The 26,004-nt window shown below is 49.7% G+C and overlaps 1 protein-coding gene and 1 pseudogene across 2 annotated transcripts in view; one reads left to right on the forward strand and one right to left on the reverse strand.

The window, feature by feature from the left end:
- The window catches only part of ITGAL (integrin subunit alpha L), a 43,400-nt gene extending 20,017 nt beyond the window's left edge, over window positions 1–23,383 (forward strand). The window contains exons 12-31 of one of the 2 annotated variants that reach the window (XM_065920362.1): window positions 552–703; window positions 2,557–2,694; window positions 3,360–3,557; window positions 3,702–3,832; window positions 5,468–5,628; window positions 5,717–5,868; window positions 8,254–8,343; window positions 11,328–11,384; window positions 11,480–11,553; window positions 12,105–12,246; window positions 14,505–14,615; window positions 14,994–15,073; window positions 15,179–15,265; window positions 16,781–16,856; window positions 19,194–19,304; window positions 19,548–19,604; window positions 19,700–19,798; window positions 20,442–20,537; window positions 21,358–21,468; window positions 21,963–23,383. In XM_065920362.1, coding sequence (XP_065776434.1) covers window positions 552–703; window positions 2,557–2,694; window positions 3,360–3,557; window positions 3,702–3,832; window positions 5,468–5,628; window positions 5,717–5,868; window positions 8,254–8,343; window positions 11,328–11,384; window positions 11,480–11,553; window positions 12,105–12,246; window positions 14,505–14,615; window positions 14,994–15,073; window positions 15,179–15,265; window positions 16,781–16,856; window positions 19,194–19,304; window positions 19,548–19,604; window positions 19,700–19,798; window positions 20,442–20,537; window positions 21,358–21,468; window positions 21,963–22,148 — 2,309 coding nt within the window. In that variant the 3' untranslated portion in view covers window positions 22,149–23,383. The remainder of the gene's footprint in view (window positions 1–551; window positions 704–2,556; window positions 2,695–3,359; window positions 3,558–3,701; window positions 3,833–5,467; window positions 5,629–5,716; window positions 5,869–8,253; window positions 8,344–11,327; window positions 11,385–11,479; window positions 11,554–12,104; window positions 12,247–14,504; window positions 14,616–14,993; window positions 15,074–15,178; window positions 15,266–16,780; window positions 16,857–19,193; window positions 19,305–19,547; window positions 19,605–19,699; window positions 19,799–20,441; window positions 20,538–21,357; window positions 21,469–21,962) is intronic. The other variant, XM_065920363.1, reaches the window with a different exon arrangement.
- LOC136158543 (proteasome activator complex subunit 2 pseudogene) lies at window positions 17,906–18,641 on the reverse strand (annotated as a pseudogene).
- Window positions 23,384–26,004: the final 2,621 nt, after the last annotated feature.

Below are 26,004 nucleotides of genomic sequence, written 5' to 3' on the forward strand. Positions count from 1 at the left end.
GATAAGCCCAAGGGAAGTGATGAAGACCCAGCTCAGCCAAAAATAAATAAATAATTTTTCCTTAAAAAAAAAAAAGAAAGAAAGAAATTGGGTCATGCAATGTGAGAGCTGCCAAGTCTGAAATCCATAGGGCAGGCTGGCAGTCTTGAGGCCTCTCTTGCCTGGTTTTTAACCTTCGTGCAAACTTTGCTTTCTTCTTACTAATATATCCCATTTTATTTCATTCTTTAAAAAGAAGGTCATCTCCTTTACAAACCCTCTGGTGAATTGAGTCTCGGGGAGATGTTTACCCCGTAGCACGTGGCTGCTTTGTCTGTGCATACATGCTATCCACAGTTTGAGAAATACAGTCTTGGACCATGGCGCCAGGATTTGTACCCCTCGGAGCACATGGCTGCTCTTCTCAGGAGAAGGTCTGCCGACTATCTCAGTGCATCTTTGCCGCTAACCCAGCTTCCCAGGATCTCCACCACCTTTTCCCCTGGGGTTTTACCTTCTTTCAGCAGCCCTTGTCTTTCTGACTCCAAGCCCCTCGCTCTCTCTCTCCTCAGGTTACACGGTGACCTGGCTGCCCTCCCGAGGGACCATGTCATTGCTGGCCACCGGAGCCCCCAGATACCAGCATGTGGGGCGGGTGCTGCTGTTCCAACAGCCAAAGGGAGGAGGACCCTGGAGCCAGATCCAGGAAATAGACGGGAGCCAGGTGAGCGTGGCTGCAGTGGCTTCAGGCGATGAGGGGCTGGCGTGATACTAGTTATGCTCACTGTCATCTTCCGAATCTCATTCACCCGTTGTGTGCTGGCTCTGTGCCAAGTACTGTCACATTAGTTCCCCACAAAGCCTCTGGGGTGTTTTGTCATCCCCTCTTGCCAATTTAGGGGCTTCCCTGGTGGCTGATCATCCAGTCCCATCACTTCATGGCAAATAGATGGGGAAACAATGGAAACAGCGAGAGACTTTTTTTGGGGGGAATGGGAGCTCCAAAATCACTGCAGATGGTGACTTCAGCCATGAAATTAAAAGACGCTTGCTCCTTGGAAGAAAAGCTGTGACCAAACTACACAGATATTAAAAAGTAGAGACATTACTTTGCCAACAAATGTCCGTCTAGTCAAAGCTATGATTTTTACAGTAGTCATGTATGGATGTGAGAGTTGGACTATAAAGAAAGCTGAGCACCGAAGAATTGATGCTTTTGAACTGTGGTATTGGAGAAAACTCTTGAGAGTCCCTTGGACTGCAAGGAGATCCAGCCAGTCCATCCTAAAGGAAATCAGCCTGAACATTCGTTGGAAGGACTGATGCTGAAGCTGAAACTCCAATACTTTGGCACCTGATGCAAAGAACCGATTCATTGGAAAAGACCCTGATGCTGGGAAAGATTGAAGGCAGGAGGAGAAGGGGACGACAGAGGATGAGATGGTTGGATGGCATTACCGACTCGATGGACATGAATTTGAGTGAGCTCTGGGAGTTGGTGATGGACAGGGAAGCCTGGCATGCTGCAGTCCATGGGGTGGCAGAGTCGGACACGACTGAGCAACTGAACTGAACTGAACTGGTGGCCCAGATGGTAAAGAATCTGCCTGCAATTCAGGAGACCCAGGTTCAATCCCTGAGTCGGGAAGATCCCTTGAAGAAGGTAATGGCTACCCACTCCAGTATCCTTGCCTGGGAAATCCCAGGACAGCAGAGCCTGGCAAACTACAGTTCATGGGGTGGCAAAGAGTCGGACACTACTGAGTGGATAACACTTTCACTTTCTTGTCAATTTAAGAACCCAATTTGGTACAGGGGATTAGAATCTGCCTGTCAGTGCGGGGGGACATGGGTTCGATCCCTGGTCTGGGAAGATCCCACATGCCATGGAGCAACTAAGCCCATAGGCTACAACTAAACAAACAAACAAAAAGAACCCCACTTGTCTAAATTCATATGGACTCTAAGTTGGATTGCTACTTGGCCTCCTTCATCAATTGAAATTGATCAGAGGCCAGACAAGAAACTCAGGCATGGCTTTATTGGGGTCCTTGATGCAGCAGGGCAGATCAAGAACAACAGGTTCCCTTGTGGGCTTGCTCCTCGAGAGGAGGCATACTTGTTCCTTCTATGAGGTTAGGGTAGGGATGCATCCAGAGGTCAGGCTGAAGGGGTGGCTTAGGTGGTTTGCCCACTCCTTAGGCGGTGTTGGGTGCAGGGGGCATGTGCAATCCCCTGCTTTTGCTCCCAACCCCCTGTTTTTGCTCCAGGCTCTTCAAAAGCCACAGTTAGGTGTTTTTGTCTCTTTGAATCATTTGTCCAGAATTTGACCTCACTGCGGGTGTATACACAGTTAGTTTTAGTCTCACACAGTGTCTTTGTATTTTGTTATTCAAAATACAAAGAGATGTGTCCAGGTGCAAGCATTGCAACACTGCAAAACAGGGTGCCGCAGGTCCCAGCTTGTCTCAGGATCCTTTATTTGAGGGCCTGGAGTAGGATGGATGTGGTGCAGCTGATGAGGAAGGAGGTGTGTGGCTCTGGATTTCTTCCTCAAATGTCTTCCTCTCCTTGCAGGTTGGCTCTTATTTTGGTGGCGAGCTGTGTGGCGTTGACATGGACAGAGATGGGGAGACAGAGCTGTTGCTGATTGCAGCTCCCCTGTACTATGGGGAGCAGAGAGGAGGCCGCGTGTTTATCTACCAGAAAAAACAGGTGGGGACCAGAACACTAAGCAAAGAATGTGAGAGAAAGAGACTCCCAGGCTTTCTCGGGTCTCGATTATTCTGAAAGTTCCCTGTCTGACCCTGTGTTAATCAGACTTTTAGAACAATGACAAACAATAGCTAGTATGCAGGGGTGGCTACAATGTGTGCCAGGCCCAGTGCCAAACTTTTTATATGTAGGCTACCTCGTTTGAGTCTCATAATCAGTTTCTGGGACACTATTAGCTTTATGAACGGACTTGTTGCAGCTCAGCAAAGTTGGGCAACTTTCCAAAGGCACAGTCACACTTACAGCAGAGGTGGTGAGTTCCCTGGTGGTCCAGTAGTTAGACCTCTGCCAGATTAAAAAGGGGGAGCTGGAACTTGAACTCAGGTTGATGTGAAGGCACTGTTCCAGTTCTGGAAAGGACCACACCCAGTATTTCTGTAGTGTTCTTCCTGTCCAGTGGAGATGGAAATGGCACCCCACTGCAGTATTCTTGCCTGGAGAATCCCATGGACAGAGGAGCCTGGTGGGCTACGTTCCATCGGGTTGCAAAGGATTGGACACGACTGAAGCGACTTAGCATGCACACACACTCCAGATCCAGTGCCTCACCCTGTGAAAGCTTGCTGAGTGACTGAGGCGGAACCTGTCGCCTTGCTCCTTCCCAGCTGGAGTTCCAAATGGTCTCAGAGCTGCAGGGGGAGACCGGCTACCCCCTTGGGCGATTTGGAGCCGCCATCGCTGCCCTGACAGACATCAATGGGGATGAGCTGACGGACGTGGCTGTAGGAGCCCCTCTGGAGGAGCAGGGGGCCGTGTACATCTTCAATGGGCAGCAAGGGGGGCTGAGCCCCCGGCCCAGTCAGGTGAGGATCCCGACCTGCCAATCAAAACCCATTCCCAGGCCCCTGGAAACCTTCAAACCCCGATCCTGCTCCCCAGTCCTGCTCTTCCCGCCCTTCTGCCCATCCTCTCCGCTAGCTTAGCATGAATTTCTCTCTTGGCTTCAGCGGATAGAAGGGACCCAGATGTTCTCAGGAATTCAATGGTTTGGACGCTCTATCCACGGGGTGAAGGACCTCGGCGGGGATGGCCTGGCAGATGTGGCTGTGGGGGCTGAGGGCCAGGTGGTCGTGCTCAGGTAAGACAGGACTCCAGAGTCCTACTGCGGATAGTTGCAGCTCTCATCTGTTGAGCAGTTGCAGTGTAGTAGGCGTCATGCTAAATGCTTGTCGCCATCAGCGCATTTGGTCGTCAGCCCAAGCCTGTGAGCCTGGTTCTCCTGTTCTTGTCTGGTTCTTCTTGTCTTACTCCAGATTATCACAGCTACTGTTCAGTGACAGATTGGGGTTTGAACCCACGTCTGTCTGACACCGGCTTCCCTGGTGGCTCAGTGGTAAAGAATGCGCTTGCCAACACAGGAGACGCGGGTTTGATCCCTGGGTCGGGAAGAGCCCCTGGAGAAGGAAATGGCAACCCACTCCAGTATTCTTGCCTGGAAAATCCCATGGACAGAGAGAGGAGCCTGGTGGGCTGCAGTCCATGGATTCTCAAAGAATTGGATACAACTTAGTAACTAAACAACAATTGTCTGACACTAAAACCTCCTACTGAAGCTTGTGGTGGCTTTAGAACCTGGTTCAAAGTCATTTGGGTTCAAGTCGAAGATAGTTCTTGACTTCTTGGGTCATCTTATCCCAGCCACTTAGCTTCTCAGGACCTCAAGGTTTTAGTCATCTTTGAAATGGGGATGGCATTTCCTGCCTGACACCTGTTTTAGAGTCACTGGAAGCCTCATGTAATGTCATATAGTGAATAGATATTTATTTATTGAGCACCTACTGTCTTCAGTACTGAAACAGGCATTGACTGGAGAGTGTATGGGGGGGGGCATATAATAAAAAATGAAAACAAATAGATAATTACAATTGTGATAAGTGCCACTAGGGACATGAACAGGGTTCTGTGAGAGAGAATAGCAAGGGAGAACTACTATAGTTGGGTGGCCAAGAAAGGCCTGTTTGGGGATCTGGGACTTGAAAGAAAGAAGCAGGCTTGCAGAAATCTGGGATAAGAGCTTTTTATGTCAAAAGCCCAGGAGGTGCCAAGGCTATAACGAAGGCAAAAGTATGACATGTCGAGATTTCCCTGGTGGTCCAGTGGTTAAGAATCCAAGTTTCCACTTCAAGGGATACAGTTTTGATCCCTGGTTGGGGAACTAAGATCCCGTGTGCCTTGAGGCCACAAGGTAAAAATAAATAAATATGTTGGGCCAAGATATTTTAAAAAATACTAAAAAAAAAAAAAGTATGATACGTATAAGGCACTGAAAGAGGGTCAGTGTGGTAGGTGGTAAAACTGGAGAGGCAGGTGACACAGACAGTGAAAAGTTTGGATTTTATTCTGAATATTAGGGAGCATCCTTGCAAGATTACTTGGCATTGAAGTAGTACAATATCTTAGTTTCCCAACTAGGGATCAAACCCGGGCCCTTGGCAGGGAAAGCTTGGAGCCCTAACCACTGAGCCACCAGGGATTTCCCTGACCTCTCTGTAAAAACTCACTCTTCTGTATGGAAAATATGTTGGAAGGCTGGTAGGATGAATTATTATGGGGAGCCCTAATGAATGGTCTTTATTATTATTGTTGCAAAGAGACAGTGGCACCGAGGTCTGCTGTAGGGAAGGGAAGCCCTCTGGACTCTGCTGGAGCCCCAGGTCTGATTGGGGGTGGCAGTTGAGGCTGAGGGAGAGTGTTGGTTGTCTCCTGCCCTCAGCTCCCGGCCTGTGGTGGACATCATCACAAGCATGTCCTTCTCCCCGGCTGAGATCCCAGTGCATGAAGTCGAGTGTTCCTATTCCACCAGCAGCCGGAAGAAGGAAGGCGTTAACATCACCGTTTGTTTCCAGGTCAGGTCTCTCATCTCCACCTTCCAAGGTCAGTGCTGTCCTCCGGGTGGCCCCAAATCCCAGCCCCTGGCCGCAGGATCCGCACCACTCACCTCTGGCCTTTCCACCCTGCCCAGGGCGTCTGGTTGCCAACCTCACTTACACTCTGCAGCTGGACGGCCATCGGACCCGAAGCCGGGGGTTGTTCCCAGGAGGGAAACACGAACTCACTAGGAACACAGCTGTCACCTCCGTCAAGTCCTGCTTTATGTTCTGGTTCCACTTTCCGGTAAGGAGCCAGCAAGGCTTCTCGGGGCAGGGGACGGGTGGACGAGCTGACCGCAGCGGAAGGCAGCCCCGGTGCCAGGCTCAGCTCCTTCATTGTCCAGCGAGGGTCACAGGTCACCTGGATCTCCCAGTCCTACCATTTCCTCTCTGTACCACAGTAGTAACAATACCTTCAACATGCTTTCTTAGAGTCCTTAATCCATGTCCACAGGCATTTTTGACATGACTACAATTGTAAAGTAGTTACCATTTTTCCCGTACTCTTTTCACATATTGTATATCAATTTGCAGTCTAGCTTTCAGATTTATTGATTTTAGGGGGAGCCACACTGAGTAGCATGTGGGAATCTTAGTTCCCCAATCAATCAGGGATCGGACTCTCACCCCCAGCATTGGAAGCTCAGAGTCTTAACCACTGGACCACCAGAGAAATCCCCAGATTATTTTTAATGGCTAGAGAATATGTAGTCCTATGGAATATTCAGGCATGGTGGTGTGTCACTATTTTCCAGGTATACATGGTCATTTACTATTAGCATCCATCCCCAAAAGAATTTTTTTAAGTTATTGTTAGTTTAAATAACTGCCAAAATATCCAAATTCAGTTTGCTGCCAACCATCCTGTGTGAAATAGGATTGATACTAAATTTTATCCTGGTCTCTTAAGAATCTCATAAGAGACTGAGTATAAAATTGGTGTGTAAGTTTGTTTTTAATTTTTTATTAAGGGAAATTTTGGACATACAAAAGCAGAAAAAGTAGTTCAATGAAATTCCAAATATCCATCTCCTGGTTTCAACAATTATCAGCTCACAAACTTACTTTATTCAGAGCCTCTCTGTCCCATACCACAAATCCCCACCATAGAATTTAGACATTTTAAACAGAAATTTACCAAAGAAGAGGCATTGTGACATCATGGAAAGACTTTAGACTTGGGAGTTGGAAGGGTCTGGGTTCACTCCCTAGTTCTGGTCCTTAGGGAAATTGTGTTACCTTTTTATACCTCATTTTCCTTGTGTTTAATTTGAGGGTAATGACACTTACCTCTTCGAGTTGGGGAAAACGTTACATAAGTACAATCTGAATGTCTCCGAAGTGTCAGGCACTGGTATTAATAATAGCATAAAAGACCAAGATTCTGGACTTCCCTCGTGGTCCAGTGGTTAAGAATCCCTCTTGCAGACATATACCCTGAGGAAACCAAAATTGCAACAGACACATGTATCCTATTGTTCATTGCAGCACTATTTACAATAGCTAGAACATGGAAGCAACCTAGATGTTCATCGACAGATGAATGGATAAAGAAGTTGTGGTACACATACACAATGGAATATTACTCAGCCATAAAAAGGAACACATTTGAGTCAGTTCTGATGAGGTGGATGAACCTAGAACCTATTATACAGAGTGAAGTGAGCCAGAAAGAGAAAGATAAATATCATATTATAACACATATATACAGAATCTAGAAAAATGGTACTGAAGAATTTATTTACAGGGCAGCAATGGAGAAACAGACATAGAAAATAGACTTATGGACATGGGGAGAGGGGAGGAGAGGGTGAGATGTATGGAAAGAGTAACATGGAAACTTACATTACCATATGTAAAATAGATAGCCAACAGGAGTTTGCTATATGGCTCAGAAAACTCACAGAGGCTCTGTATTAGCCTAGAGGAGAGGGATGGGGTGGGAGATGGGAGGGAGGTTCAAAAGGGAGGGGGTATATGTATACCTATGGCTGATTCATGTTGAGGTTTGACAGAAAACAACAAAATTCTGTAAAGCAATTATCATTCAATAAACAATTAAAAAATAATAATAGAAATAAAGTGCACAATTAAATAAATTAAGAAAAAAATCCCCCTTGCAATGCAGGGGACACAGATTCAATCCTTGGTCGGGAAACTAAGATCCCACATGCCACAAGTAAAGATCCTGGGTGCTACGACTAAGACCCAAGGTGGCCAAATTAATTAATTTCTTAAAAAGACTAAGACCCACTCCTATTCTCAAGGACCTAAGATATTCTGGTGATTCCAGAGTATTTTTTCTTTGTGCACACTTTGGTAGTTGTTGCCTAGAGGAGTCTGACAAAGATCTGGGGGCTTCTGTTAGGACTCAGGGAGGAGAAGTGCTGTGGTTGATGGCTGATATCCACCTTGGCACTGGGGCTGAGGGATGAACACTGGCAGAAAAGCAAGTCGGGCATTTCACAAACACCCAGTGTGTAGTAGACTTATTCCCACGACTGGTAAGCTCTCAGACAAGTAGCTGCTGGAATTCCATCATTTATGAAGTATGGACAATGTGTGTCTTTCACTGGAAGTGTGGTAAAGGTTAAACTCATGACAAGGGGTGTATTCTTTTTGCCCTCAGTTATGCATTCAAGATCTCATCTCTCCCATCAACGTCTCCCTAAGTTACTCTCTCTGGGAGGAAGAAGGGACACCGAGGGACCCAAGGGCGGTAAGAACAGATCAGTTGGGGGAAATGATAGTCAACAGGGGAGAATAGAAATTCAATTTGGCAGGATTGTATTATATTGGATTCAAGCAGTAGAAATGAAATATGCTTACTTAAGCAAGAAGGAGTCTATGGGAGTTTTGTACTTAAAAGACATTTGGAAACCTGGGGTTGGCAAGATGGGGGACCAGAGTGGGTAGAGGCTCTCTAGAGGAAGAAATAATGGATGAACTGCCCAGGGCATGGCCCCTTCTGTGAATCTTCTCCCAGCCCCTCAGCGCATCAGCTTCAGACTTCATTAGGCTTCACTTGCTCAGTCATATCTGACTCTGCGACGCTATGGACTATATAACCTGCCAAGCTCCTCTGTCCATGGGATTTCCCAGGCCAGGATATTGAAGTGGGTTGCCATTTCCTCTTCCAGGGGATCTTCGCGGCCCAGGGATTGAACCTACGTCTCTTGCATTGGCAGGCAGATTCTTTACCCCTGGGCCACCTGGGAAGCCCCATTAGGCTTCTAAGGGGAGGCAAATTTCTGAAAGATGCAAATTCCAGGGAGAGACCACCAAAAGGCCTAGGACCATCCCTTATCTGTGGAAGAACAGGGCACCTTGATCAGCCTTGCCCAAGGGTACTCCTCTGAGGTCAGGTAGTTCCCGCAGAGCCTCACTGGGGTGCCCTTGTTATGGAAAAGAAGAGGAAAACCGTCTCTACCCTGGTCTACATGACCACATGCTCCCCGCCCAGCGCCAAAAACCTGATTTCTTCTTCTGAAATCCTTGACACTCAGCTGCTGATTTAGCTTCTGTTGGAAGCGAGCAGGGTCTGATGGAAGGAACCTGGGCCTGGAAGCCTGAAGATGAGGATGTTTTTTTTTTTTAAGGAATATTCTTGGTGGTTACAGACCCAGCCAAAGCTATTTATTTTTTTATTTATGGCTGTGCTGGGTCTTGGCCACTGCACAGGCTTCGCTCCAATTGCAGCAAGTGGGGCCTACTCTCTAGCTGTGGTGCCCAGGCTTCTCTTTGCAGTGGCTTCTCTTGCCGCAGAGCATGGGCTCCAGGCCGCGGGCGCACAGGCCTCCGCAGTTGCAGCTTCCAAGCTCTAGACCACAGGCTCAATATTTGTGGCTTAGTTGCTCCGAAGCCTGGGGGATCTTCCCGGACCAGGAATCGAACCCCTGTCTCCTGCACCGGCAAGCAGATTTTTCACCACTTAGCCACCAGCCAAGACCCCTGGATTTTTTTTTCCTCTGGCACAAGCAGGTTCTGTCTTACTCCGGGACTGTCTCTTCTCTGAAATGAGTCCCAGCATTGTGAGGCCCCTTCAGAGCCAGAGCATGGTGACTGCTAAGCATGGTGACTCTTTTTTGTGGCTTTTGCCAGTGCCCCACACCCCAACCTGCCATTCAGTCAGGGTGTATAGGGAAAACCAGCAGTTTCTCCCACTGGTACTAATTTAAAAAAAAAAAAAAGCAAACTGTGGGGTGGCAACTCGGGGTTAAAAAGAGACCTGAGGTCACAGTTGTCGAAAAGGCTTCCTGGGGGAACTGTCATTGGTTCTGGACCTCACAGAATGAATGGACTTTGTGGGGAGGAGAGGCATGGCTTTAATTCTGGAGACAACGGGAAGGTGGGTTTAGCTTCTGTCAGGACAACTGACCAAGGCAGAGGCCCTCGAGGTGCCTTTGGGGACCTCCTGTGGTTTCTGGTGGGCGGTGGGAATAATCTGCGTGTGAATGTTGAGGGTAGGCTAAAGCCCTCAGCAGAGACTGCCAGGACCCAGGCTTTAAGGAAGAGTCAGAGTCTGCTTGGCAGGTGGCTCGGAAGTCGAGGAGGCTGGAGTCTTCTCTAGAACATACAGTTGACCACCCATAAAATGTCTCTGTGACCCCATTACCCTCCACTGCCTAATATGAATTGCAAGGCCAGGGGCAATCTGGACCCTGCATCTGGACACCTCCTGACAGGTGGCACCCCAGCCTGTCTGAGCACCTCTCTGCTCCTTACACCTCACACCGGCAGTCTCTCTTGCCTTGGTCTCGGTGTAAATTGTTCTTTCTTCCTCTCTCTCCATCCTCTTCACCTGGCTCCCTCCTCATCATCCTTTATATTTTGGTTGTGATGCCATCCCTTCAGGAAGCTTCCCTGATCTCCAAGCATGGGAGGGTCCCCTTCTACACCCTCTAAACGCATCCTATACTTGTCCCACCCTCACACTTGAGGGTGCCTGGCCGTTTCTCTCACCAGATTGAGAGGAAGGGCAGGGTGTCTGTTTTGTTCTCTGGTTTGGGGGGGTCTGGGGGCTTCCCAGGTGGCGCTGGTGGTAAAGAACCCACCTGCCAAGGCAGGAGACATAAGAGACTCGGGTTTGATCCCTGGGTCTGGAAGATCCCCTGAAGGACGAAATAGCAACACACTCCAGTATTCTTGCCTGGAGAATCCCATGGACAGAGGAGCTTGGAGGGCTACGGTTCACAGGGTCAAAGAGAGTCGGACATGTCTGAAGCGACTGAGCACGCATGCATGGGAGTCTGATCCAGAGCAGAAATCCTAGAAACATTGGAAAAACTGGCCTTGATCTGATAAGAGCTGGAGAGCTATTCTAGAAGGAAAGTGGGACTCCAGGAAGAGCTATTCCCTAGCAGAAGAGCCTAGATGCTATGCAGCCGGGTGTTCCTGTGAGCAGAGATGTTGGGCTGGGGGAAACTAGGGGAGTACATGGTCAAGGCTCAGATCTCCTGGCCAAGATGGGAAGTGGACACACATGCTGAGCCTCCCTCAAGGAGCTGCTTTCAGAGGCGGGTGGCACAGACGGCCTCGGGCTGAGTTGGGAGGTTGGGGCCCACAGTGGGAAGGCTTTGGCTCCTGGGAGGGACACAACCACAGCCCCCTGAGCTGAGCCCCGGCTCTGAGCCGCTCCAGCTCTCCTCCGTCCGTTCTGCTGCCTCAACCACCCTCTCCTGTGTCCCCCTCCTCCATGCTCAGCAGGGCAGGGACATCCCGCCCATCCTGAAACCCTCACCACACTCGGAGACCAAGGAGGTAAGAGGGGCAGGGGGGCAGACAGAGAGGTGGGGGGCCAGCCCTCCTGGGTGTGGGGACCTGAGCCTCCAGGTCCTTTCTTCTTGGCCTTTCAGATTCCTTTTGAGAAGAACTGCGGAGAGGACAAGACTTGTGAGGCAGACCTGAAGCTGACCTTCTCCGACATGGGGTCTGTAAGGCTTCCCACCCCCGGGCCCTCCTGTTTCACTCAATGTTTTCCCAAGGCAGCTCCTGGCTATAGAAGGAACACAGGGTGCATTTCCCTGGTGGTCCAGTGGTTAAGAGTCCACCTTGCAATACAGGGGATGCGGGTTCAATCCCTGGTCAGGGAACTAAAATCCCATGTGCCTCAGGGCAACTAAGCCCGCGTGCCACAACCAAGAAACGATGCAGCCAAAAATAAATAAATAAATATATAAGTATTTTTTAAAAGAAAAGAAATAAATAGTATTTGTATGAAGTGACAATCAGAAGACCTCCATGGACACTGACTCTTATTTGTCATCTGGGCCTTAGATTCCTCCTCTGAGAAATGCTAGTTCAGTGCAGCCCTCCTATCAGGAATAGAGGAGATAGCCAAACTTAAAGCCTGTGCATAGGAGCTTATTTTGCTGTTTTTTTTTTTTTTCTGACCTACCGGATCCCTCAGTTCTGAAAGCCTCCACCTCTGATCCTGTTTCTTTCATGGACTCCCATAACTTTGCCCTGATTTCCCCGCAGATCCAAAATCCTGCGTCTAACCCCCTCTGCCAGTCTCTCTGTGAGGTTGACACTGAGGAACACAGCAGAGGATGCTTACTGGGTCCAGGTCACCCTGACCTTCCCCCAGGGACTCTCATTCCGCAAAGTGGAGATGCTCAAGGTGAGTGAGAGGGCAGGGCCTGCCCACAGACCAGGTGCCAGGCTAGTCCTGCAGCATCTGCAGCCTCCTGGAGCCCCAGGTGGCCAGGACAGCCTGAAGATGTGGCTGGAAGTCTTCAGGCCACGTCTGGGTTCTCAGCCTGATGGCCACCCATGAGCTGTGAGATACAAGATTCATGCTCTGTGAGCATCAGATTTGCCAACAAGAAGTGAAGCTGGTTCATGTCAATGTATGGCAAAAATCACTACAATTAAAAAAAAAAAAGAGGTGAAGCTGGGGATGTCAGGGGATTAGAGAGAAGGTCGCATGAGATGGAGAGTGTGACAGAGGCTTAAGGACCTGGGGACCAAAAAGATGTTCACAGATTCAGGGAGATGGAGCCACCTTCCTCCTAAATGTGACCAACATGTTTTCGAGGAATGGCCTGGGTTTGTTTTTTTTCACTCCAGTTTTATTGAGATATAATTGACAGAAAGCCCTGTATAAGTGGAAGGTGTACAACAAGAAAAAAGTACACTCACCGTTCATGCAACCATCCCCACTATCTATCTGAAAAACTTTTCCATCAGCTCAAAAAAAAGTTCTGTACCCACAAGCAATAAATCCCATTCCCCACTCTTTGCCACTGGTAAACTTTAATCTGTTTTCTGTCTCAATGAATTGGCCATCTCTAGATATTTTATTTACCTTGAATCATACAGTATTTGTCCTTTTGTGTTTTATATCACTTAGCATAATGCTCTTCACCTTTGCCTAATGTTTTTGAGGTTCATCCCTGGGATAGCGTATGAATTTCATTCCTGTTTAAGGCTAATATTTTATCACGAGGATATAGAACATTTTGCTGATCTGTTCATCTGTGGATGGACCCTTGAATTATTCTTATACAGCGACATTCACTGCTTCTTTTTGAAAATCTTTGTTTATTTTTTTTTAATAGCGGATTGGGTCTTTGTTGGTGCGCACAGGTTTTTCTCTAGTTGAGGCGAGCAGACACTCCTCTTTGTGGCAGCGCTCAGGCTTCTCATTGCAGTGGCTTCTTTTGTTGCAGAGCACGGGCTCTAGGGCGTGCAGGCTTCAGTAGTGGCAGTGCACCGGTTTAGTTTCTCCTCCACATGTGGAATCTTCCTGGACCAGCGTTGGAACCTGTGTCCCTGCACTGGAAGGCAGGTTCTTAACCACTGGACCACGATGGAAGTTCTGAATGCTTCCTTAAGGGACACGTAGTAGAGTGATTAAGAACTTGAGACCTGGAGTTAAACAGACCTGTTTTCAAGTTCCTACCAGATTCCTGCCAAGGTTACCTAGTTATGAGACTGTGGGAAAGTCACTCGACGTGCTGAACCCTTATTTCCTGTCTAACTTTCTTTCCAATCTAAGCTGAAATCTGTCCCTTCCAAAATAGTCATGAAGACAAAGGGTTTTGTTCTGTTTAGCTCCAGGATCAAGTACATTTTGGAAATGGTTGCTGAATGTGTGGATGTAGCAACATTTTAAGTCTCCTGTGATTGTACCTCAATTCACGGAACCATTCCCATCTTTGGCTTGTTCGATTGCTTCCAGTTTTTCCCTAGGATAAATAGTATTACAGTGGACATCATTTTTCTAAGTACTTTTAAAAAAAATTTTCCTGTGCCTTTATTTTTTTCCCCCAAACTTTAAACTTTTTTTTTTAATATATTGGGGTATAGCCAATGAACATTATGGTAGTTTCAGGTGAATAGTGAAGGGACTCAGCTAGATTTATGAACTCAGAAGATTTATGAACATCTTTTTTAAATTTTTATTTATTTTTTTGGCTGCACTGGGCCTTCATTGCTGTGTGTGGACTTCCTCTAGTTGCGGCAGACAGGGGCTACTCTCTAGTTGTGGTGCTCAGGCTTCTCATTGAGGTGACTTCTCTTGTTATGGAGTCCGGGCTCTAGGGCACACAGGCTTCAGTAGCTGAGACACGTGGGCTCTAGAGCGCCAGCTCAGTAGTTGCGACGCATAGGCTTCATTTCCCCTCCGCAAACGGGATCTTCCCGGACCAGGGATTGAACCCATGTCTCCAGCATTGGCAGGAGGATTCTTAAATGCTGGACCACCAGGGAAGTCACTGCAGCGAACATCTTTGTACTGAATCCCTGATTCTTTGGCCCCACCATTCTCTACATGTGCCCTGGCAGGGAGGAGGTGGGCCCTGAGAGGTTAGTGGCCTCTGGGGAACCCTTAGCCTTGCCCACTAAAAAGCTCCTTCTCTCTCGTCTCACCCCCAGCCCCACAGCCATGTACCTGTGGGCTGCGAGGAACTTCCTGAGGAGATCATGCTCCAGAGCAGGGCCCTCTCCTGCAACGTGAGCTCGCCCATCTTTGGAGCAGACAGTGTGGTGAGTGCCTCTGGTCCCCAGGAGCCCAGGGGCCGGGGACTGTAAGCTCAGGAGGGGAGGGGAAGGTGATTGACACGGCCGGGTGTACCCCACCCCTTATCCCCAAGAGAGTGTGTGCAGAGGTGTCGTGTGTTGTGTTTGAGAGGCTGGACTTTGGAATCAGAGAAACCCAGGGTTGGGTCATAAGTACTGTGACCATACACACACCACTTAATCACTTGGAACCTCGGTATCCCCATCTCTACAGTGGGGATGAAGCACCCAGCCCAGGGAGGTTCCCATGACTATGGCAGTGGGGGCGCGGGGCTGTGAGGGGCCAAGGCAGTCCCCTGAGGTGCAGGCCCCCTCCTTCTTCATACCCCTCTCCTCTCCTGCCAGGTTGATATCCAGGTGATGTTTCATACGCTGCAGAAAGACTCTTGGGGGGATTTTATCGAGCTGGAGGCCAATGTGAGCTGGTGAGCAGACCCCCACCCACGTCTCCACCCGCCCTTGGCCTCAGACTGTCTCATGGTCCGGGCCAAGCCGTCTCCTAACACTGCCCTCTGTCCTGCCCCCTGCAGCAACAACGAGGACTTAAGCCTCCTGGAGGACAACTCGGTCACTGCCAGCATCCCCGTCATGTACCCCATCAACATCCTCACCAAGGAGTGAGTCCTGAGCAGCCACCCCGCCTTCTCCTCCCGCCTCAGCCTCCCCACCCAGGGCCCCAGCCTTCCTCCCAGGGCCGCCCCTCCCTCCACCTCCTAGAGGCCCAGGGGTGATGAGAACTGATTCCAGCCACAACCCCAGCAGATTTCAGCACTCAGTAGAGCGAAGGCCCTCGGAGAGTTCTGAGTCAGATGGAAACTTTCTGACCTGGTGTCACCTTCTGCACCAGCTGCGATGCACAGCTGGGGACTTTCCCAGGAGCTTTTGATACCTCGTGGGGCAGCCGTTTGCCTCTGTCCCATTTAGTTATGAACCACAAAGCCCAGAGAAGGGAGGAACTTGCCCAGAGTGGACAACTAGGAAGTACTGACCCCAGGATCTGAACTTGAGTCTGTCTGACTTCAAACCCCAGCCAAGCTCTTTACTACCTCCAGCTGTGCTAGATTCCCTCTTCCCCGGGGCCAGCAGAGCTAGAAGAGATAGAAAAGTTTTCACCGTGACCCTTGCCCACAGAGACTTTATGGTCAGGTAGGAGAGCCCAAACTCGTGTACACGCAGAGTAAGTGAGTGTCAGAATGTGGTGGTAAGAAGGACCCATGGGGCTCACTTGTTGAATTTTCTCATTTACCGAAAAGGGGAGGAAGCCAGAAAAGGGAAGTGGCATTTTTAAGTCATCTGAGTGAGATAAGGACGAGGATGGTGTCTGAGCTGGTGTCCCTGGTGCTTTTGAACATAAATGTCACACACAATGATGTTGTCTGAGGCATGATATGGAATTAGAGTCAGGAAAGATGCTGTGGATTGGAGGAGACTTGGAAGGAAGGGTTGGTGGGGAACAGGGGCTTGAACTAGGGTCTGGAGGATGGGGGTGGAAGTGGTTCAGATATGGGCCAAGAAGGAAGGCATTCGTGGTCATCAGAGAGACAAGTGTAGTGGACAACATGGAGGCAGTAAACAGTGGGGCCGACCCGGGGAGCAAGGAGTGGGCAGGCCCAGAGGTGGCAGGTATGAGCGGGGAGCAGTCAGCAGGCAGACCGGGAAACAAGCAGGTCTGGCCACAGGGGAACACTGGACCTGACTCATTGTAGGCACCAGGGAACCATTGATGGATTCAGAGGAGATGCATGACAAGATTAGGAAGGTCATTAGAAGGATGGAATGGGGAGTGGTCCAGAGGCGGGTGTAGTTCTCTAGGAGATGAGCAGTGGGGTCCAGAGGACAATGGAGGCCCCAACGAAGTGGCGTCTAGTGTGGAGAACACAGCTCCAAAGGCCATCCCTCTGTGATCCAGCCCTGGTCCCCCCACTGCAGGACTCTGAGTAAGACTGACCCCTTCCGTGAGCCTGAATTTCCACAGATCAACAGCAGAGCAGCGTCGGGATGATGTGAGACCGAGCCTGCGTCATTTCTAGAACAGTGGAGGGCAACTCCAAGGCTTCCCCTGGCCCCGGAGTCCCCGCGTGACTGGTTTGCTGTCTTCTCCACCATCTCCAGCTGCTCCTCTCTCTCCACAGCCAGGAAAACTCCACGCTGTATATCAGTTTTACCCCCGAGAGTCCCAAGACCCAGTATGTCAAGCACATCTACCAGGTATGAACCTCAATGTGAAAGAGTCCTTAGAGGTGCCAGGTGCAGCCCCATCCTAAGAACTAAGTATGCAGCAGAGACCAGCTAGATCCTGTCCCTAAAGGACCCCAGTCCTCCACCTTCTGTGATCCTATCCTAAAACACTCCCAGTGACAGCATACTCATTGGCTCCTTTCCACCCCTGGATAAATTATTACTGGAATCACAGAACTCTAGAACCCAAGTACCTTGAGAAAGAACCTAGTTTTTTGAGTTTTGTTTTTATATTAAAAAAAATTTTTTATATGGACCATTTTTAGTCTTTATTGAATTTGTGACAATATGGCTTCTGTTTTTTATGCTTTGGCTTTTTGGCCCTGAGGCATGTGGGATCTTAACTCCCTGACCTGGGATCAACCCGCACCCCTTACATTGGAAGGCAAAGTCCTAACCACTGAACCACCAGGGAAGTCACTGGTTTGTGGCTTTTGTATTTGTTTTACTGAAGTATGATTGATATGGGCTTCCCAGGTGGCACTAGTGGTAAAGAACCCCCCTGACAATGCAGGAGACATAAAAGATACAGGTTAGATCCCTGGGTTGGGAAGATCCCCTGGAGGAGGGCACAGCAACCCACTCCAGTATTCTTGCCTGGAGAATCCCCATGGACAGAGGAGCCTGGCAGCCTACAGTCCATAGGGTCCAAAACTTAGCACGCACTCATGCATAATTGATTTACAATGTTGTATTGCTTTTTTGGTTTTTTGAAATAGAAAATTCACATTTATTTTAAGATTTGATTATGTAGACATTTGATCTGCTAATTGTGTTCTCAGTTAGGTACAGAATCTGATTCATGTCTTTCAGAGAGAATCTGGGTTTTTGTTTGTTTGATTGTTTTTGTTTTTGCCTCAAGGCACTGCTTATAGGATCTCAGTTCCCCAACCAGGGATTGAACTTGGGCCACAGCAGTGAAAGCCTGGAATCCTAAACACTAAGCCACCTGGGAAGTCCCAGGAAATGTTTCTCTCTCTTTTTTTTTTTTTCTAAACAAAGTATAGGTCATTTATTTCCCTTCTAACCCTGGGCTCAGTACACAGATGACTTCTCTTCACCCTTTGGGTTGACAGTTTTCTCCAGGTTGCTGTTGATAATATGGTAAAGCTCAGCATAGAAGGCCCTCAGGTCCAGCACCATGGCCCTGAGCTCCCCATAGACTGCCTCATCTCTTTTGTGCACCAGGGCCCAGTAATCCATTACATGGGTCTCCTTAGAGGCCTTGGCCACAGCATACCCACGTTTCTGAGAAGTACTTGGAAATAGTTGCCTGGAAGGCTCCCACTTTGGTGTTGACTGTATTTACCCTCTCCACCACCTTTTCCTGGATTGCCACCCCAAAGTCATTTCCATCCTCAATTTTGGGGATCAGATGCTGGATCCATGTGATCACCAGAATGCATTTTTCTTTGAGAGTCCAGACTTCTGGCTTAACCAGGGCAAGCAAGACCAGAACCTTCTCATTCCCAGGGAGAAAGCCGCACTTAGGGACTTCGTTCTTCTCCTGCTTATCTGTTTGCATCTCATCATCCTTGGGTGGGAGTTCTGGAATGGGGATGTCCAGTGGGGCCCGGAGAGAATTCAGGTCAGTCACATTGAAAGAGTCCTCTTGCAAGAGCTGGTTAAGATATATGATTTTCTGAGGCAAGAATCTGTAGAGGAATTCCTCAGCCTCCTGGAAAAGATTTTGCTGAAGACATCCACCTGTTTGCAGACTTCCCCGCTCAGGTGCACCCCACAAGGCTTGGCCATGCTGCTCCAGTTGCTGCTAGATCTCCGGTCCCAGAAATGTTTCTTAAATAAATGCAGTGCACTTGCCAGAATGTCCTTGCCGACCTGCATTGTGCAAATAATTTTTGCATCTGTCCATGTTAAACATCCTTCCTCTTTCACTCATTCAGAAAATAACTTCTTGCGAGGCTGGTTACGTGCTGGGTACTGTGTCATGGCTGTAGGGAAGTGCACGTGAAATGATCTCTGGCTCCTGCCCTCATGCAGCTCACAGTCTAGGGGGGATACCACACATACAAGCAGATGGTTTACCATCTTGCTGGGGAACAAGAGTGCTGTCAGGGAGTCAGCCAGACCTTTAGAGATGTCTGAGCAGTATCTTGCAGGATGGGCAAGGGTTAGCCACATGGAGGAAGCAGAGAAGCACACAGAACCCAGGCTCTAAGGGTGTAATTGACCATGGCCCGCTGCCTAATGAAGAGGGGGTTATTGGGCTCCAGCCAAGGAGGGTTGGATCTGGGTGGCAATTGGGGTGGCATTCAGGGCTCTGCAGTCCCTTGTCCTCTGTACCAGGTGAGGATCCAGCCTACTAACTATGACAACGTGCCCCAACTGGAGGCCTTGTTTAGGATACCACAGCTGCACTGTGAGGGGCTCATCACCCACGAGTGGAATATACAGATGGTGAGTCAGCCCAGAGGAGGGGAGGGCGCCCAGATCTGGGAGGGGGAGCTCCTGACGGGGAACGAGGGGCGACAGATGGGTAGGGATGGGAGTGAGACTGATTGAAGCTGCCAAGAACCATGAGGGGAGAACTGGGAGACAAGGTGGTATCTGAGAGGTAGGGAGGAATAACGGGTCTGGGCTCAAGGGGCTGGCATCCTCTCAGCTCTGGACTAACTGAAGACCCTGCCTTGTCCTTCTCAGGAGCCTCCAGTCAACTGCACCCCCCAAAATCTGGAGAGTCCATCGGATGTGGCTGAGGTACCGGCCATGACCTCAGCAACTGGGGCAGGGACTGAGCAGGGGGCAGGGGGGTAGAGACCTCCCTGACCCTCTACTTTCCTTCTTCCTGTCAGCCTTGCTCGTTTGGAGCCGAGTTCCGCTGCCCAGTCGACTTCAGACAGGAGATCCTTGTCCAAGTGATCGGGAAGGTGGAGCTGAGGGGGAAGATCGAGGTAGCAAGCACCCGCTGACCTCAGACCCCAAATGGTTGGGGGGATGGGCTCAAGAGTTGGGGGTGGGTTCTCCCAGCATACCTGCCTTTTTTTGTTCTGTCTTGAGGAAATGTCCCCAACATTTACACAGTTGCAGATGAAAGAGGACCAAGATTTGTTTAAAATTTGCAGGACTGTTTTCATGGGCCGATGGATGGTTCTCAGGGCTTCCCTGGTGGTTCAGATGGTAAAGAATCTGCCTGCGATGTAGGAGACCCAGGTTCAACCCCTGGGTCGGGAAGATCTCCTGGAGGAGGGCATGGCAACCCACTCCAGTGTTCTCGCCTGGAAAATTCTATGGACAGAGGAGCCTGGCGGGCTACAGTCCATGGGGTCTCAAAGAGTCGGGCACGACTGAGTGACTATCACTCACTCACTCACAGATGGTTCTTACAAGTTCTGTGTAGGAAAAACCTCCTCCCCACAGTAACGAGTGGCACGTTAGGACACTCCAGGAGAGAATGGAGTAGAGACAGCGCGCCCACCAGGACCCTTCCGCTGCCTCTGCCCCTTGAGTTGCGCTGGGGGGCAGAGGTCAGGGGGTCCTGAGTCCTCCTTCCCTCTGGCCTGATGTCTGCCCCTCCTGCACCCCTGCCTCCCACAGGCCTCCTCCACGTTGAGCCTCTGCAGCTCCCTCTCCATTTCCTTCAACAGCAGCAAGCACTTTCACCTCTATGGCAGCAACGCCTCCATGGCCCAGGTATCTCTGCCTCCTCAGAAGACCCGGGAACAGGGGAGAGCAGAGGGGCAGGAGGAGCCCCAGGGCAGAGCTAGGAGAGCAGAAGCTGGGAGTGTGGGAAGCCATGGAGGAGAAAGTTGGGGCTTTAGCGCCGTAAGAAGCTCCTCTCAGCCAGAGGCACGGGCCTTGGCGCAGTTCCCCACCACCGCTGGGGCAGACAGACCAACCATAAGGTCAGGATGAGTTTGATGGCAGCTCAGCCAAGGGGCCCCCCACCCCGCAGACAGGGCATGAAGGGAAGGCACCCGGGCAGAGAGAGTAGCACGTGCAGGGCCCAGCTTTGAGAGAGCAGGCAAGGCGGGTTTAAGAGCAGGAGGCTCAGGGACTTCGCTGACAGTCCAGTGGTTAACACTCTGCACAGCCGATGCAGGGGGCGCGGGTTCGACCCAGGTCTAGGAACTGAAGAGTCCACAGGCTGGGCTGCGTGGCCAAAATGAAGGAAAAATAAAAATAAGAGCAGAGAGCTCAGAGCCGAAGGGAAGGGATAGCTGAAAAAGTAAACAGAAGCCAGATTCCTGCAGGCTTCGAGCTGGGATTCTGGCATTTCATCCTGGGACTGAGCAAAGCCTTTTAAGGGGGGGCCCGAGGTGCAGGTTTACCGGTTCATTTCAGTGTGGTGGGAGATGTACTAGAGAGGGAGGGTCTGGGCCAGAGCCCCATGCTCTGCGTGACACAGTCCAGATGGGAAAAGCTAAGACCTAGGGTCTGAGGCCAGATTCATACATTGCGTCCAGGGTGGGAAGAGCTTCCTCCCCGCATTTCTGTCTCTCCTCTCCCACAGGTCGTCATGAAGGTGGACCTTGTATATGAGAAAGAGATGCTCTATCTCTACGTGCTGAGTGGAATTGGGGGGCTGTTGTTGCTGCTCCTGATTTTCATAGCTCTGTACAAGGTAAGAACTTCTGGGAAGAACAGGCACCCAACCAGGCTGTAGAAAGCAGAATTGAGTGGAGTCAGGGAGCAGAACACCAAGACGAGATGGTGTTAAAGCCAGAAGGGGCCTCAACCTACTCCTCCTTCTACAGATAAGCCCCCTGAGGCCCAAAGAGCAAGCAAGACTTGCCCCCATCCCTCAACAAGCACTGGCAAAGCCAGACCTGGGTACCCAGAGAGAAGAAGGAATTTCCCACGTACTGAGGGCCAGGCACTGGGATACAGAGGCGAGGCGCAGACCACACACATGGTCCATGCCTCTGAGATGCTCCCAGTCTCTACAGCAGACAGACACGAACGTGCTCTGCAGCCTGTAACACAGGAGCCTAACCTAGGCTGGGGAAGTCCAGGAAGGCCTCTCAAGAGAGGCGGCCTATGAGTTGGGACGTGAAGCATGAACAGAAGTTAGGGCTCTGCGGACTCTCTGTTCACTCCAGTGTTGTCTTCCTGCAGGTTGGTTTCTTCAAACGGAACCTGAAGGAGAAGATGGAGGCGAATGCAGATGCTTCCAGTGAAATCCCTGGAGAAGATGCTGGGCAGCTGGAGACGGAGAAAGAGTTCAAGGACCCAGGCTGCCTGGAGCCCCTCCAGATGAATGATGCCTGTCCAGAAGATGAGGACGGAAGTGGTGGAGATTGAGGTGCAGCCCATATGCAGAGGGCCCAGGACTGGACTTGGGGTGCCTGGTACCAGCCTACCTCTACCTGAATTTCGCTGTGTGTTCCTGGGCAAGTGACTGCCCCTCTGTAAGCCTCACTTTCCCTATCTTGAACATGGGCCCTTTCCTGCCTCCTGGGCAGGCTTGTGGTAAAGACCCACTTAGGGGTGCACCAGGAAAGCCACAGAGGTGAAGCCTTGTAATCATCACATGTCCTGGTTCCCACCGGCCCCTGTTAGTTTCCTCCCCTGGAAGAGAACATCTGATCTAAATTTGGAGCAATGGTCATCTCAGGACCTAGTAACAGTCCAGGCTGTCATACCCACCTGTGCCTGGACGTCCTCAGAGACCTTAGATCACACCCTCCTCCCCAGAACCTTGCCTTGCCTGCCCTAGAATCCTGTCAGCTTTTAATTCTCCTGCCAGAGCAAATCTCATCTGTGTCACTACCTTCTTCCTGCAAACCCCAGGGCCTTTGACTAACAACCAAATTCCTTAATATGCCTTCCAAAATCTGCAAAACTGGGCCCCTGTTTCCCTCCCAGACTCTTCTAGAAATGTCCCACCTTCCTTCCTGAGGTGACCAGCCTTTTCACTTGCACGGCTCCTTCCTGGTTTACTGCCTTCACCCAGCCTCTTCTCACTTCTCACTTCAGACTCTTCTCACGTTTCTCCTAACTCTCAGCCTTCAGTTCTCAGCTAACACATCACTTTCGCAGAGCAGCACCACCGCCCCCAGCCCCAGCTCAGTTGGGCTCCCAAGTTATACACGCTTGCACAGCCCGTACTTGTTCTGCATAGCACTGATCATATTTGTTAATTGTTAAATGATTTACTTCATATCTGTCTCTGAAGTTAAACGATGAACTCCATGAGGGTGAGGATCATAGCTGTCTTGTTCACCTCGGGACTCCTGGTGATATCGCAGAGCCGGATACATAGTAGGTGCTTGACATAGTTTTACTGCATTAGTGAGGGTACCCATGGGAAGACAGGAAAAAAGTTTGGGTGGGCCCCCTGGCAATCTCATCCATTGAGGCTCAGCCTTCCCTAGGCTCCTGCCTCCTCATTCCACAGCCCCCCACCCCAGGACCCCATCACATCCCACTGTGGCCCCCACTGTGAGAGTGTGAGCTTAAAGATGGAAACTATGTCCAATGACTTGGCTCCCAGTGCCAGCCACAATGCTTGTATGTATTTAGCAAATAAACGTGAAACTCTGGCCAATTTTGTGATGTTTTTTTACTGGTGTAACATTCCAGCCTGACTCAATTAAATGAACTTTTCCTCCTCAACCCTTCCACTAAGTGGGCCCAAAACAGTCAGATTTTTTTGGTTGTTGGTTTCTTTCCTTTCTTTTTCCTCCTTCCTCTTCCCCTTCTTCCTCTCCTTCCCCTTCTTTTTCGCCATGATGACCCTCAGAAACTGACTTGTGCCTGATATTGTGAGTTAATTGAAGAGAAGCAGCAAGAGGGACTTCCCTGGTGGTCCAGTGGCTAGGACTCTGCACTCCCAATGCAGGGGGCCTAGGCTCAATCCCTGATCAGGAAACCAGATCCCACATGCTGCAACTAAGGATCCTGTGTGCTGCAACTAAGACCTGGCACAGCCAAATAAATAAATAAGTATTTTTTAAAAAAGAAGAAGCAGTGAGAGAGGCATAGAAAATGAGGACAGGTTAGGGAGAGGCACTGAACGTTTATTAAGCTGTGACAAAAGACCTTCGTTGACATTACCCACCCCCCCCTCCCTCCCCCCACCTTTTTTTACTTGTTGCTTGGAGATTATTTTTCACTTGGTACAAGGCAAGGGTTATGGGACATCAGGAAGGCTCTTGTGTGGCTTGGAAGGTAAAGGGTGGGGTTCTCTCAACTTCCTTCTTGGTGTTTTTCTGTTTTCATATTAAAAGCCCAGCTGTCTCTGCGGGTTGCAGTCTGCTTAGTCTTGGAGAGGGGAGGGGAGAGGAGGGGTCTCTGATGAGCCTGTGCCTTGGAAGGAAGCCTGGTGGCTGCTGCTGGTCACTCAGGATTGGAAGCTGCAGTTGGTTTTGCCAGGCTGGCCACCAGGCTGCGACTTCCCCATGGCTTCCCAAGCCAGGTCACCGGTGATAATGCCAGTGGATCCTGGGCAGATTCCAAGTGCTCGATGGCCATGAGTGGGAGAGCAGGCTTCCCAAAAAAGAAGCTAGCTCACCAGTAGCCCAGGTTGGCTTTGGGGAAACAGGGGTGGTAGACAACCCCCCTTTTAAATTTTATTTATTAATTTATTATTTTGTCTGTATTGGGTCTTCGTTGCCGCACACCGGCCCTCTCTAGTTGCAGCAAATCAGGGCTACTCTTTCTTCCAGTGCACAGGCGTCTCATTTTGGTGGTTTCTTCTGTTGAGAAGCACAGAATCCAGGCACGCGAGCTTCAGTAGTTGTGGCACATGGGCTCAGGAGTTGCAGCTCACAGGCCCTAGAGCATGGGCTCAGCAGTTGCCGCACGTGGGCTTACTTGTTCTGAGGCATGCTGGATTTTCCTGGATCAAGAATTGAACCCATGTCCCCTGCGTTGGCAGGCAGATTCCTATCCACTGTACTACCAGGGAAATTGTTAAAAAAAAAAATTGTTTTAATTGAGGTATTGTCGATTTATGCCCACCACCCCCTCTTTTTAAAAAAGCAATCAATTGTAGGGCCTTGACCCTGAAGCCACTCTACCTTCAGAAGGAACAGAGGGGACTGGTCACTGCTGCCCTCTTGTGGTCAGTAGGATTCCAGGGGAATGTTGAGTACGGCCAGCTCCTGTCCAGACCTGGGAGGTGACAAGCAACATTTTGTTCCCCAAGCAGTGACCTTCGATGGTTCCTTTCTGTCTACAGCAGGGTAAGTGGGCATTCCTGAGCCGAACACACAAACCCCAGAACACTCTTTCAAAGCCTGCCAGCCTCTCCACTTCATCAATGTCCTTCTGGTCCAGCCCCCAAGGAACCATGGGGCTGGCTCCATCCAAAGCAAGACATAAAGAAGGAAGAAGTAAAAAAAAAAAAAAAAAAAAAAAGAAGGAAGAAGTGAGACTCATTTTCCCAAAGAGGGGAAAAAATGTTTTGACCAGGCATATCACAGGAGAATTCCCTGGTGGTTTTGTAGTTAGGACTCCACGTTCCCACTGCAAGGGGCACAGGTTCCATACCTGGTCAGGAACTAAGATCCTGTATGCCATGTGGCATGGCCAAAAAAATAATATTAAAATTAAATCTCATCATGCTTGTGCGTGCTCAGTCGCTTCAGTCGTGTCCAACTCTGCGACCCTGTGCCCTGAAGCCCGCCAGGCTCCTTGTCCATGGGGATTCTCCAGACAACTTGCCTGGAGTGGATGGCTATGCCCTCCTCCAGCGAAATCTCATCATATCAAGTTAAAAGAAAAAAAAGGAGTATCACAGAACTGCTAAAAGTATATGGAATGGTCTATAAGCCTTGTGAAGCAAGAGTCAAGTTCTATTCAGGATTTCCTGAGCACTCTGTCTCAGGCCCTGGGCTGAGTTTGAGGACATATAGTAATAAACCTAACAGACAAGTCCCTGCCCTCAAGAAACTTGACACCAGTGGGAAAACAGAGTGAAAAGTAGAAATGTGATTCTAGGTAGGGATAGGGCCATGAAAACAATGAAGCAATGTATGGGGTTAGGGGGTGAAGGAAAGGGCCCTTTTACATAGGTGATCGGGAAAATCTCTCTGAGGAGGCAATATGATGTGACATGAAGGAAAAAGTGGATGTTTTCATCCAAAGTGAAAGTATTAGTCATTCAGTTGTGTCTCTTTGCGACCTCATGGACTGCAGTACACCAGGCCTCCCT

The sequence above is a fragment of the Muntiacus reevesi genome, chromosome 2 (genome assembly GCF_963930625.1).
Source record: "Muntiacus reevesi chromosome 2, mMunRee1.1, whole genome shotgun sequence".
NCBI classification, from domain to species: Eukaryota; Metazoa; Chordata; class Mammalia; order Artiodactyla; family Cervidae; genus Muntiacus; species Muntiacus reevesi.